Genomic DNA, 14,744 nt, shown 5'->3' with positions numbered 1-14,744 from the left:
ATCGTTCGATCAGCGTAGGTCGTGCTCAGTATGTATGTTTTAAAAAGACATCTCTATTTATAAAAAATACTTTTATTAATCATTGCTTTTGTGTTACACAGAAATATGGATACTCGACCGATTGTATATATTTTTGCGAAGCGATATCTTTTTGTGGGCGAAGGGCTCCGTGACTTCACGATGTATATGATTCAACGACTCATAAGATACATACCGTTGAACTATGACAGAGCATTTTGCCAATCTGCAGTGGAGCACAATTGTGCCTACATTATTATAAAATGTGTACCAACCTAATAATTTTATGTACATTTAAAAAAATGTTTTAAAATAAAATCAATATTTTTTACTTTGTTTTTTTTTTATTTGTTGATCTATTGATAACACAGCACTATTTAATTGTTGTATAAATTATGAATCATACTCTATGATTGACAAACACTACCACTCAAGCATTATGACTCAGACTAAAACAATGAACTGCAAGCTGTAAATAATGGGGCGATTTTAAGGAGCAATCTTGAAAAAATCATATCAGCAGGTAATTTAACAGAATCGTATTTGTGAAAGACAGACAACAAATATTTGCAGCAATATATTAATAAGCAATGGCATTATGAATAAAATAACATCATCAATTGTTGAACCAAACCAATGATTCATATTGCTCAGCTGCGAATAAATAAAGCCGAGTCAAAGAGATTCTGTCACCAATATTTCATCAAACAGAAAAATTTCATGCATTTAGCAATATGCAGGTAGAACCTAAATTAATCATATGCGCTTTTCTATATAATTTATCTACTACTTGTGACGATTTACGTCAATATTTTACTTAACTATAAATTTATATTAAATACAGATTTTATAATGATGTATTACTATTTTTTCAATCGTCATTATAACACTCCATCTCTCTTTATCATGTTTTCTGCAATATGCGTTATTTAAGCAGGCTCGAATTACGTCTTATTAGGGCAGACTAGTAAGTGTCAAGTTTAATACATATATTTATAAAAGTGCAATATGAAATTCATAATAGAACACTACACTATCTGGTTCTCAAATATCTACTTTTAGATTTATTCAACCAAGCAGAAAATAATTAATCACTTATTGTTAAATATGAATTTCATGCATGTATTTTTGGCATTATACTATAAAGTCGGAATAGCGTAATCCGTAAGGTCTAGATTGGTAGTCAAGATGCCACAGGTTCAAGTCAAGTCAAAAACATTTTAAACTCTCGTTTAAAACCGAAAAAAACCAGATCTTGTCTTAAGTTATATTATTATTTCTCATGAAAAAGGGCGATTATTATGTCTTTAAATTGATCATGTAATAAGAGTATGTTCATTTATAAATTAATATTTAAATTCAAGTTATAAGTGTCTCAAAAATTGTCTGAAATATTTTTAGAAGACTTTTTAAAAAATTTAAAAATATATTAAATTTGCATAATTTTAAAATGAAAGATGAAGCAGCTAGCGCCGATGAGGCCGCATCTAAAGAATATCCCAACATTTTAAAGGGAATTATTGAAAGAGGTGGTCATAAACCTGAACGAGTGTTTAACGTAGACGAAACAGGGCTTTATTGGAAGCGAATACCTGATTGCACGTAGTACATTTCAAAAACCGAAAAATCTGCGCCTGGTTACAAGGTGTCTAAAGAACGATTAACTTTGCTACTTGGTGCAAATGCCGCGGGTGATTTTAAGCTAAGACCACTTTTAATATATTTGTCCGAAAATCCAAGGCCTCTTAAAGAACTAAATAAAAATCAATTACCCGTCATATGGAGATCCAACAAGAAAGCTCGGATGACTAAAGCTACTTTAGAGGATTGGTTCAAAAATCACTTTTGCACAGAAGTGAAAAAATATTTGCGAGACAATAATTTAAGCAACAAGGCTTTGCTAATTTTGGATAATGCACCAGGGCATCCTACTAATTTATCCGTACTATCTGAAGATGTCATGATTGAGTACCTTCCGAAAAATACAACAGCTCTGATCCAACCAATGGATCAGGGTGCAATAGCCACTTTTAAGGCATATCACCTACGCCGTAAATCTTCAATTAAAACATTTTGGCAAAACTATAACATCAAGGATGCTGTTGACAGCATCAGTGAATCATGGAAGGAATTAAAATTAACAACAATGAACCATCCTTGGAAAAGAATATGGCCAGAATGTGTAAAAAGTACTGGTGCAGAAGTTAATTGCCTTCCTGAAATTAGGCAAAACATTTTGGATCTAGCACATGATTTCGGCTTTGAAGGTTTGAACGAACGTGATGTGCTTGATCTACTTGAAGCTGATAGGGAGCCCCTTTCATATAAGGAACTCATTCAGTTGCAAGCATAACCGGCATTTGATGAAGAGACAGAGCCTGTTGTATTCAAACAGCTAACATCAAAAAAATTGTCAAAAGCTTTTTCCTATTTCGAACAAGGAATCAACATCTTCCTTGAAAACGATCCTGACGTCGAGCGTAGCGCTAAAGTTTCTTCAGGAATTAACTCAGCCATTAGCTGTTATTAATCACTGAAGAACGAAAGAGACAAAAAGGCAAGACAAACAACGTTGGACAATTTTTTTAAGCCAGGCCCATCCTTACCAGCGAAAAATGAGAACGACAGTGATCTGCAGGTTACCATTTCTTGATCGTCTTCAGATTAAAGCCATTAAAAAAAAAATGATGTATGTATTCATACATATATTTTATGTAACATGAAGTTGTTTCATTTTTGTTTATGGATTATTGTTGGTTTTTGGAGTCTGTTATTATTTTATGTACAAATGTATGTACTTGTTATGTATGTATTTTTGATTTAAATGAAATAAAAAGATAAAATGCATTTTAAATGATAAACCAGGTTACATATTTAAAAAATTTGGAACCCATTGAATTTGTATGAATTTGTATTAGAATAATTGATTCGTTATACGGCTTTTCGCTTTGCGGCCAAGTTTCGTGGAACGTATCTAGGCCTTAAAGCGAGGTATGGGTGTATTGTACTGATTTGAACAGTTTTTAACTATATAACCTGCACTATACAAAGCATGGTTTTCAACAAGCTATATACCATTGCATTGTTATGGAGTAAGAATTCAGCTTATAGTTAGTCATGTTATAGATGAAGGCTTTTAAAAAATATATTATATATAACAACACAACTGCACGAATAAAATCTATTTTTAACTGAGAGCTTTTAATATCGCGTTCGAAATAAATACCTGATGATACTTGGAAATACATTCGCACAAACCGTCACACGCTTCGTTTTTATCAAAGCGATATCGTGCTGACGGGCGGCCATTTTGACCAAAGGTAGGCGTCGAGCAGCCATACAACCGAATATAAATATGGTGAAAAAAAGCGTATAATATTGACGGGATTGTGGGCCCAAAAAAGGATTATCTGATGTTTAACCCTTAACTGCTACCATATTATTTTGTAGCGTAACTAATATGTACGTAACATGTCAAATAAAAAAAATCTTTTGTGAAATATTTTTTGGGCTTCTCTGAAACGCTTTATTTGATATAATAAAATCATACTTTAGATTTATCTATAAAATAAAACTAAAATTTTGTAAAAAATTATGTACTTAAGCAATGTGCATTTTTTAATGAATTTATAAGTGAACGCAATTTTAACAAAATAATATGTTTCAAAGTACTTCAAGTGTTTCTTAAATTTAAAATAAAATGCCAGTTGTAGCTCGATCATTATATTCAATTAGATGTTTTTCTGCAGAAAGTTAAGAACCACTTAGTACCTTCCAAACACATTTTTCTAATTGCAATTATAATAAAAGTATAAGTTAAATCAAGCATATATTTAGAATATTATTTGTTATATCAAACATGACCATATTTGGATATCTGTATGTAACGAATATTTGTATATTTTAGCGATTAATTGAATTCGAGCTTGTTTTTCAAAGTATTAAACTAGTTCGTAACGCTCTCGAATCTTGTTCCTTTGTCTGAAATCTCTAAGGTACTTTATGTTGTTAATTCAGAGTAAATGTATCTGTATCTTAGCGGTGTTTAGTTTTAGGAGCGTTCGAGTTCAATACATTGTATTCTCGACGTAGTGTATACTCAATAAAGCCTTATCTGAAGTTGTTAAATGATAGTAGCTACTCTACAGATCTATTATCGCTTCCCATATTCAAAGACGCCAGCGAAAAAAACCCAATAAAACCAACTATATTTAAGGTCGCTACGAAATAACGTATCATACAGAGCAAAAACGCTAATAAATATCTATTGATATAAATCAGTGACACATGGATCCTGGTGTTTTTAAATTTATATTGTGTCTTAGAGATCGGATTTAGTGATTATTATATATATAATATTTTCTATCAACCATCACTAGTTTTCTTAGATTTTCCTAATCTCGCGAATAAACATCATGATGAATAATTAACTTTATTTAATTTTTAACTGAAAATTCTTGATAAATCACAAAATAATAATAGTTTGTAATTAATAAAATAAATGTCACTGATTTAAACATTGATTTTAGAATCGCATTGTTTTTGCCCCGTCGTAACGCATTGGGCTACAACCAAAAATGTTTAAGTGACACGTAATCCACATGAAAAAACCTTCTTGTAAAGGCAGAAATTCTGCATTTGTGTTTATAAGAAGCATGACAAACATTGACAAATGCTGTTGAAAGGTTTATTTCATAAACCTGCATTTAAAAATCTAAAAAAATTGTCATCGCCTTCGAGAGGATGAAAACTGTGCTGTTGGTCCACTAGAGCCTGTCAACATCAGTTAATAATATATTTGTAAATAATTATAATACACATTTTGGTATGTGCCTAAAGAATAGCGATTAATTAATATTTTTTATGACTTAGAAACATCTTCAAGCAAACAAGTATGGTTAGGTTCATAATATTTTTTTATGTGAATAACGTAAGGAGCTGGTTAGACAGCACAATATGGTATTGTGTTGAAAGATGACAGATATATGATTAAAACAGAAAAACGTGAGTGGTCTGACAGGCCTCTGATAGTATTTAAGGGTTAAAAAGGGGGACGTACCTTCGGATGGTCTCTGACGGGCACTACGACTCTAACAGCCACTTTTATCGGCTTGTCCCTCGTGATGTCCACCATTCGCCTCTCGCAACCCCCTCGGCTGGTATCTGTGAAAATAAACAATAAAACAACATATAATACTCATGAGTGAAATACACATTTTTTGCTGTATAATATTCGGTTGGGAAAAATATTTTTTATGTGCGAAACTGACCAAGCGATAAAACCGTGTTGACGCCATTATCTGTGTGAGCCTAAAAATGGGACGGTGAATAAAAATATCGTACATTGCTGACATCTGAAGCGCGTTTGGAAAATGTCAGATTTAATCTGGCATATAATGTGTTCATATTTTTATTTTTTACGCTATAATTATGAAAGACTTGGTATTTTTGTCGACATCTACATATAAAATAATTCATATTTTATATGGTAAAAAGATGGTTATTACATAAATCAGGAAAGTTTTTATTAAAAATCTGAGCATTATAACAGATTTCCTTAAAGTGTCATGATGGACATAATACAAATAAACATTAAAAATCACATCTAAAATAAATAAACACCATCCCACATACATTTTATCAGCTCTTCATAGCTATCGCCAACAACATCCTTATGCAAGAGGAGCGTTCTTAATTGCTGACGTTCTGGCCGCAACGGTCAAGAATAAGGGACGCAATCGTGACTATCTAAAGCGCTCTAAAGTATGCGTATCCAACTTTTTTCATATTCTAGATCGCATTACTCGATTTGTCAAGGACTGCATATAGTTTAATATATTTTTTTACAGTGTAACCTGTATTACCAATGGGTGGATTACAACTTTACTTGTTACACAAAAGATAAAAACATATTATTTTGAATGTGAACACTAAGATTATTTTTGCGTCATCAGTGCATCATTATAAGGCTTAATAATGGAAGTAGCGGCGCAAAGAGTATTTTAAAAATGCTTGTTTAAAAATTTGTTTTCATTTTACTTTTTGTGTGCTTCATACGCTTCATTACCAGAGTATATTTTTAAAGTGCAGGGTATTTTTTATTACATTTAACTTTTTGTGTGCTTCATATGCTTCATTACCAAAGTATATTTTTAAAGTGCAAGGTATTTTTTATTATGCAGTTATAAACAAATGAAATTTTAGTAAAGACACTAGAATAATGTTTATAATATTATCCATTTATAGCGTCGCTTAATTAATGTATAAAATTAGAAATCAGCTATACTTCATAAAATGGGTACTAACGATTTAATTTTTTATCGTCGTTTACTATATCTCATTTGCGTTAACACAGTCAGTTCGAGAGATATTTATTTCATCATTATTTATTATTAAAAAAGAGATGGCAAGCTTGGGTTTACGTTCCTACTATCAGCTCTAAATAGGGCTGTGGAGTCGTTGGATTTTACCCGATTCCGACTCCGAATTTAAAATTTTCGATAAGATAATCTTAAAATATAAAATGTATTTTAATTTTAATTTTTATTTATTTTCATTTTTATAACAACAAAAAACAAAAAATAATTTATAATTTTTGGTATACAATTTATCATGATATTGGAAATGTTCAATGATAGGATGTGAGTTAAATAATGTGTTAGCGAATTAGGTGTGAAAGTAATTAGTAAATACATATAATTTCTAATATGTCATATGTAAATATGACTAGTGCAGAAACATGACCCTGGATGTCATTCGATTGGATTAGTGCCGCGCCATTGTATCTGTCTACGTGTGACCACTCAGACCGGTGACCAGTCAGCTGTTGTTGGGTATTTAATTAAGTGCATATTAACTTTTGTTATACCGACTCAAAACGCATGGCGCACGACGAACAATTAAAAAATATTTGTCGGCGTGGAGAGGGTTAAAATGGAGTCGGAGTCTGTTGATTTTTTACTACTCTGACACCAGCTCCGATCCACAGCCCTGCCTGTAAAGAAAACGATACGCCAACACGCAAAGACGCCAACATCTACCATCCTTCAGTTCTCTGTAAATTTTATTACTATCCGTAAGAAAAAAATGGTCTAAGCCGTCGCACTAAGTTATCTAAAATAATGTCTTAATTACTGTCCATTTCTTCCAAAAGACTTCGAATATAATTCACTATATTTATAATAGTCTTCATCACAGCATATACTTCGCGATGGAAATACGTGCTGCTAAATCTTCTAGGTGTAATATGCAGTGAAATAATAAGAGGTTTGTTAAATTGTATTTCTACTTTAATAGCGAAATAAATTTGTTTACAGATATAGGACATTAATCAGTGCAGCATTATTATTTTATTGAAAAGTACTAATACAATCGAGATAATCTGTGTTATTGGTTTGCTTCTTTATAAATAGGGATTTCAAAAAAAATTATATATTAAATTCTTTTTAACGCAATATCTAATGAAAACGGAACACTCATGTTGCTTAAATGTCGGTACTTAAACCCAAGGCCAGTATAATATTGCAAATTTAGGTTTGAGAGCCCTAGGGGTGTGACTTCGTAGCCAGTGAGACGCTTGGTGAAATATAGTTAGAGTTTTATTAAATAATACAACTGTGACAGACGATAAATGGCGAGATGTTTTCTCCGAGCGGTGGTGGAGAAGATGGCGCAGGGATGATGTCCATGGGTGGTCCTCGGCTTAGCAGCGACAGTATAGTGGAGGATGATACTTTTATGCTCGTATGGAGGAATCATGTCTCTGAGTGGCTGCTTGTGCCCTTTCCTCATCGGAGTCCAGGCTTAAGTATTCAGGGGTGCAAAGCTTGCTGACCAACAACCATCACGCAGCCATTATCCAGCCAATGGATGTACTCGTTTCTTAGAACAGGGAAATAGGTATACGCCTTTAGAAAGCAACATTAGCTTGATATGCATTGTCCAAGATCGTATGATGTAACGGAAAATTTTTATTGAATTTATCAAACAATATTTTAGACACATTAATAAAACATTTTTAGGTCGTCAGCATACAATAAATATTCAGAGTTATTAATTGTCACGTGTATGTCGTTATTAAAAAGCAAAAAGAGCAGAGGAAATTGAAAATCTGTGGTATTCCAGAATGAGAAAATTACTCATTCGAGTGACGATATCAGTAGCTCATTGAGAGATTTTTCCCCGCTTTCGAAAGACACAAGAAATTAGTGATGATGTAGATAAAATTATTGTGTATATATCTGTGAAGAATTATTAAAAGAACTTATCAATATGGAGTTTTTGATAAACGATTTATCACTTTTTTATGGATCGTACGTCTCTACAAATCAGGAAACGATGAACTTTAAGTGACAAATTGAAAATTATTTGAAGTGAAAGAAGGAGAATAACATGACAGCCTTGCAATATTATTAGAGCTACGCGATTTAAGCTTATCAAAATCGTACTTCATGTTTAAAATGTAGCTGAATAGTGAGTTCAGTTGATCAAGAGATAAGTATGATTCTTTATAAACGGGATAAAAATAAACGATATCTTAATACCCATCGAAAATATGAAATACTTTCGTTTATGTAATATATCATAATCGCAAACCATCTGATTTTATAAAATACAACAATATTATTATTGCAAATTTGTTTTTCGAATATCTTAAATTTTTTTATAGCACAACTAATTATTTTTAAATTTTATTATATGCTTTAATAAATTATATTTTTTATGTGTAATATGTATTAAGTACTTTCGGTAAATTTACATAATTAGTATTATTTATACTAATATATTTATAATACACACAAAAACCTTTTTTAATTAAATAATAAATAGTTAGATGTCTAATGATACATATTCTATATGTTGTGTATAGTGCAAACTACATAAATGTAGCTTGATTACGGCGCATAATGTCACAATTAAACGGGTTAAACATCAAAGGAGTCACAGTGGCGGCTCGTGCACGACACACAGGGGTGGCGTATATGTTATGAATAAGTAATTACAAATAATAATAAATCTTCCAGAATTTGCACCAGCAATGTTTAATATCGCCTAACGCGTACAGTTTTGCGTTCTTAGCATTTCAAACTTTGCGAAGAACCCTCGTCACGAACACGTAGGGGGAAACTTTCTAAAAAATACATATTGAAAAAAAAAACTTATCTAACGTATTAAATTATTATTATTGTAAAACGAGTATCGATAACGTTTCAATATTACTGAAGTAATATAATCGCTGTAACAAATATATAAAAAATGTTAGAAGCTTTAGACATTGATTTAATAATATGTTATGACTTTCAAAATTTAAGAACACAGTCAAGTTGTCACTAAAAGCTGTTTCTTTTTTGGCATTGTTATTATGAAGTGCTACAGAAGCAAATTTAATTTATGCAGTGCAAATATATCTGTTTATAAATTAAGTCCTAAATCAAAATTTATTAAGGATTAGTAAGCACATATTAATAAAAACTTTATCACTAGCCTAGAATAGATTCCGATTCAATGAGTATACATGTTATAAGGTTAGACTAGACAGAAAAATTGTAGGGCCGAGGGCAAACTTTCTACATTGATTAATCTAATTTATCAACTTGATTTGCCGAACTATATATTATATTATATGAGCCATAAAATAATAATATAGTGCATTAAAAAATAGCTTCCAATATGGCGTAGAAAAAATAACTGTAAAATATTACAAATATAATTATTTTTTGTCATTGGCTCATAATAAGTATAGTCCATCCAAGATGTTAGCGCTCATCATCGTTGTGTTGGAAATAATGGTGCGTGTACGCATGCATGCATACATATACAGTTTTCCGCGAATTTGTTTACACCGATAAGAGAACGTTACCAATACTAAATCAGGACTGTTTTAAGAGTAGGGTGACCATAGGTTGGAAATTTAATTAAAAATTGAAATGTTTATATTTTTATTATAAATTATTGTCATATTGTGGTATTTTGTAATCAATAAAATAATTCCTGTAATATTCTATTGGTATTTAAAAAAATAATATATTAAACAGATATTCAACCTGGAGAGTGATACCAAAACTGCTCTCATTTTTGAGTTAAATATGTATATAAATAAACAAAATAAGTAAGAAAGTGATATTTTACACTTTCCTCAACACATTAAATTAAAAAAGTAAAAATTAATTGCACTTGTAATTTCACATGGTCACCCTATTATATTTTCTCATCAATACTGTGATGATGAGCGTTCATATCTTGAACGGACTTGTTCAATCTATTTGTGCAATAACATAATATACAATCGATGCAAAGAATTGCAATAGTTGTAGTTGTGTGAGTTAAATTTAAAACAATGTACACTTGATAAACGTTTTATTAAAAAAATCAAACTCCTTTTGCATAACCTTAAATTTATTTATATTAAGTCAATTTAAATATTTGTGTATTTAAAAATATCAGAATAACAGCAGTTGGTTTACTTGTATACAACACAGGTAAATTCAAATTTAATTATTAAAAATATTTCCACACGCAATTGCGTAACGTTATAATCACCCAGCGCGTAAAACCACACCGAGTGTAAAGTGTTAACTGTGCACTTTCACGGGGGGTGAAAAAAATAATAACAATAATAGTAAATAATAATAATAACCGTAAAGGCAGCGCTGGCAAACCGTCCGAGTGTAAAAGTTTATGAACTAAAATTAAATTAATGAAAGTGAAGCGAAATGAAAAGAATGCGTAATAAAGTTGCGGCGAATATGTCTATGTGCGCTTTTACAGTCAGGGGCGCTCAACCAGCGGCCAGTGGAATTCATAATCGCTATAACGGCTTTTAAAAAAATTGCAAATCTTCCACTTTAAACTTTGACGCGGCTGTATATTTTTAACGAACGGCATAAAGTTATCGTTGGTGGCTTTGGTTTGCAAGGGAGTAGAAGATAAGTTTATATGTATTAGTTCAGTTAATATATAGTAGCTGTTATAAGTAGTTATACAAGAAAACAATCTTTAAAGTTATTAATAAACATTGAATAAGCTTTTGACACTATTTTGTAATAATGAAACTTCAATTTATTTTTAAAAATAAATTTATTATTAAATTCTTTAAATTATTCTACGTTACGATACATAAACTTATGGGTTCTAATCATTGTTGTCATCATATCATGTACTGTTTTGATGCAATTTTTGTAATGTTTACACACTTTAAATAAATTTAAAAGTTTTTCTTCCAGCGCCTGTTTAGCGATAAACTTTTCTCTTTTAAGTTCACTTGAGGTTTCAATACCTTCTTCGAAAATAAATTCTTCTTTTATATTGATATTTTCTTCAGGTTCTTCATTTTTCAATGTAGTATTTTCATTATAATCGTATTCAATGAAATCAGAATCACTGTAATATAAATATTTATTACAAAGTTTATTAACATTATTGTCAACTGTATTTTTTTTAAATAAAGTCATACTCAAAATATTCTCGATATTCTTCGTTAATCTCTATAAATTTATCGTTGTTATTTTTTTCTTCTAAGTAATGACGAGAACTTATTGGTTCTGGAATTATGCTTTTATTTTTTATGGCAACTTCTTCATTTTTTATGACAACTTTTTCATTTTGTATGGCAACTTCTTCTTTTTTTATAAGACTATAAATAACACAATAATAGATTAAATACTAATTTAATGTTATTATTATTTTAAATACAAATATATAAATATTACCTTAAATATTTTAAATTACTTAGTTTTCGCTGTTCTCTCTGTTTATTAAAAATCGTATTTTCAGTCATATTAGTTTTTCTTTTATTTCTTTTTCTACGTTGCTCTTTTTTTCTATTTGAAATTTTTCTGTAAATAATTTGATTTAACGTTTGATATTTAACATATATGATTCAAAATACATTACTTAAAATGTTTCGTGTCCTCTAGTTTCCTATGCTCCTTTTTTACTTTATTTTCAGTCCATTTATAATTCATTTTTACGTCTTTTTCAGATTCTTCAGTATTTGTATCGGCAGTCATATTCGACATTTTGCTGTAAATCGTTTAATAATTTTTTTATTAAGATATTGGATAATATTTGGATGTACTCAAAATATATTTTTACCCAAAAAGCTCAAAATTTCTTTGTCTTTGGCGCTCTTTCTGTAGATATGGGCTTTTTTTATTTTTTTCTATTTTATGCCTTTTCTTTACTACTTTCTCAGGTTCCTCGATTTTTATTGTGCACTCTGTACTAGTATCACTATTTGACGGTAATCTGCAAATAACGTTAAATAAATTTTATATTAATTTAATAATTATATTTTTACTCAAAGTACTCTGAATTTTCAAGTCCTTGATGCTTTTTCTGTAGATGAGAGTCTATTTTATTTTCACTTTTTTGATACTTTCTCTTAACTACTATTTTAGGTTCCCTGATTTGAATTAAAAATATCGTATTAGCGTCAATGCACTATTTAAATATTTATTAACTTGAATATAAAAAAGATATATTCTTACTTATTATATCTTTCATGATGAATTACTGTTTTTTTAGATTCTTCGGTTTTTATAATGCACTTGTTACCGCCATCTTTATTTATGATTTCTCTGCAAATCACTCATAAAATTATTTTGTAAAAAGCTTAAGAGTTATTAAAATTAATATTTTTACCTCAAATAATCATCTTGATGACAGGATGGTCTTTTATTTTCAGTACTTTGATAACTTTCCATGATTTCTTTTTGTTGCACCTTGGATTTTAAAGGATATTTTCTAATAAAATCCTCATTTTTTATTTTTCTATAAATTTTCCAATAAATTAATAATAATGACGCTTAAAAGATTTTGTGTATGTCTTACTTAAAATATTTCGAATTGTTCAGTGAAAAGTTTTCACTTTCATGATGCTTTTTGGGGTATGTTATTTTTTCAGTCTTTTCCTCTTTTATCTTGAATTCTCTTTCACGTTTCTCTTTGTTTATTACATTTTTTTCATCATAACCGCATTCATTTGAATATATCTTTGAACTTCTGCACCGTTTATGCTTTTCACTACAAAATAAACATAACACGTATTAATCCATTAGATTATAATAATAAACATAATTAAATATATTGACTCACTGGTACTTTGACTCCTTTTCTTTATCTTCATAGTGAGCACTTCTATTATGTTTTGGCATTTATTCGAGAAGGAAATACGTTTAACTATAACAAGGCAAGAATCGCGTAGAGCAGACGAAAGCACTAATAATAAAAACCCTGACGTCCACTATTCACAAAGATAGTGTAGAAATGGTGTATTTTTTATAAGTGATTTTTAATTATTGTTTTAGACAATGGAAGCAACATTGCATAAATAATTTTTGCAATCTCTGACGCAGGTGGTGACCGAGTTATAAATACAGTGATGATTCATGATAAGTAGATGACTCAGATTTTATCAATAAGCAGTGCAAAAAATAAAGAGAAATATATTATAAAAATAAATGTAGGTGCGAATTTATTTCTTTATTTAATATAAATATCTTTGTATTGTTTACAGCTCTTATTTCATACAAGAAGCGCGACTTTATTTAATGACATTTAATAAAAACTATTTTTTAATCGAACATAACATCTTTGTCTATTTTTAAATAAAAAAATAGATCACGTATACAAAAAGTACATGTATTAATTATTAATATAATGAAACTTCTATTTAATGCTAATTTTACAGGATGTTTATTTTTTTAATCAGTGTGATCACTACATGCTAAAAATAAACTAGTTTTTTATTCACGATTTTTCATTAAGTTTATCCAAAAGATTAGCATATCATTTCAAGATAATCATTAAAAAATATTCAATTATATTATTTTTTACAAAAATGTTTTTTTAATTTGAAATTATAGAAATCCTTTTTGTTTCATGAAAAATGTAACCAAAAAAAATTCTTGGAGATAAAGTAAAATCGCTATACTTTCAATGTTTTGAGTAAATTTCTGTTCAATAATAAACAATGATTTAATTATTAGTTATTTAAAATGATAAAAATAGGGTAGCTCGAAATAAAATAAAGCGAGTATAAAAGAAGAGGTATAACAACTTTGTTATTTTCTGTTCAAAATTAATAGGGTATTAGTAAAACATAAAAATCGAATAGTAAATACTTATGTAAATATATTTATTTAAACATATTTGCTAACTCTGCTTTTTATGCATATAAAACTAAAACCATATTTGATTACAGAAAAAAATATTTAGACCTATGAATTTTATTATATGATTGCTCGTGGTGGAGTAACATAAATAAAAAAAAACTTTAAAACAGTCATAAAAATACTATTCACTATGGCATTCGAAAACTTTGCAATTAGCAACATTTATATCATAATTTTATTCACTTTGCTATTCACAACTGCTTCACTATGCAATAAAAATATAAATAATGAAATTCTATTAAATCTATCTAGCCCAACATTTCCATACTGAAGATAAACCAAAACTGCTTAAAGGAAATTTGAAAGTCAATTTATCAATAAAAAACAAACTCCTAATGCGAGACAATACTTTTACAGTTAAACACTAAATTGGCTTACTATTTCTTTTCATTTGCTCTGTTATCGTTGAGAATCCAATTTTAAGCTTATGTAACCAAATAGTCATTTAAAGATTGGAGATCTCTCTAAGCTTTTCAGTTCGAATCTGATCCTTATTATATAAAATATTCTTAAATAAAACGCGACAATTGCGATTCACTCCACGTTTTTTGA

The 14,744-nt window shown here is 29.6% G+C and overlaps 1 protein-coding gene and 1 long non-coding RNA gene across 9 annotated transcripts in view; one reads left to right on the top strand and one right to left on the bottom strand.

Moving 5' to 3' along the window:
* The window catches only part of LOC148231685 (uncharacterized), a 534,843-nt gene that overhangs the window by 131,926 nt on the left and 388,173 nt on the right, over positions 1-14,744 (bottom strand). For all 8 annotated transcript variants that reach the window (XM_088193447.1, XM_088193445.1, XM_088193440.1 and 5 more), the window contains one exon: positions 5,078-5,181. In XM_088193447.1, coding sequence (XP_088049573.1) covers positions 5,078-5,181 — 104 coding nt within the window. The remainder of the gene's footprint in view (positions 1-5,077; positions 5,182-14,744) is intronic.
* Positions 3-349, top strand: LOC148231692 (uncharacterized). The gene is made up of 2 exons (XR_015810837.1): positions 3-32; positions 102-349. It is a non-coding gene; the product is annotated as an uncharacterized LOC148231692 (long non-coding RNA).

Source organism: Plectrocnemia conspersa, unplaced genomic scaffold, assembly GCF_051122295.1.
Source record: "Plectrocnemia conspersa isolate PC_06_02 unplaced genomic scaffold, ASM5112229v1 ptg000009l, whole genome shotgun sequence".
NCBI lineage: Eukaryota > Metazoa > Arthropoda > Insecta > Trichoptera > Polycentropodidae > Plectrocnemia > Plectrocnemia conspersa.
The sequence above is the reverse complement of the archived record's forward strand: the minus strand, read 5'-3'. Positions and strand labels throughout refer to the sequence as shown.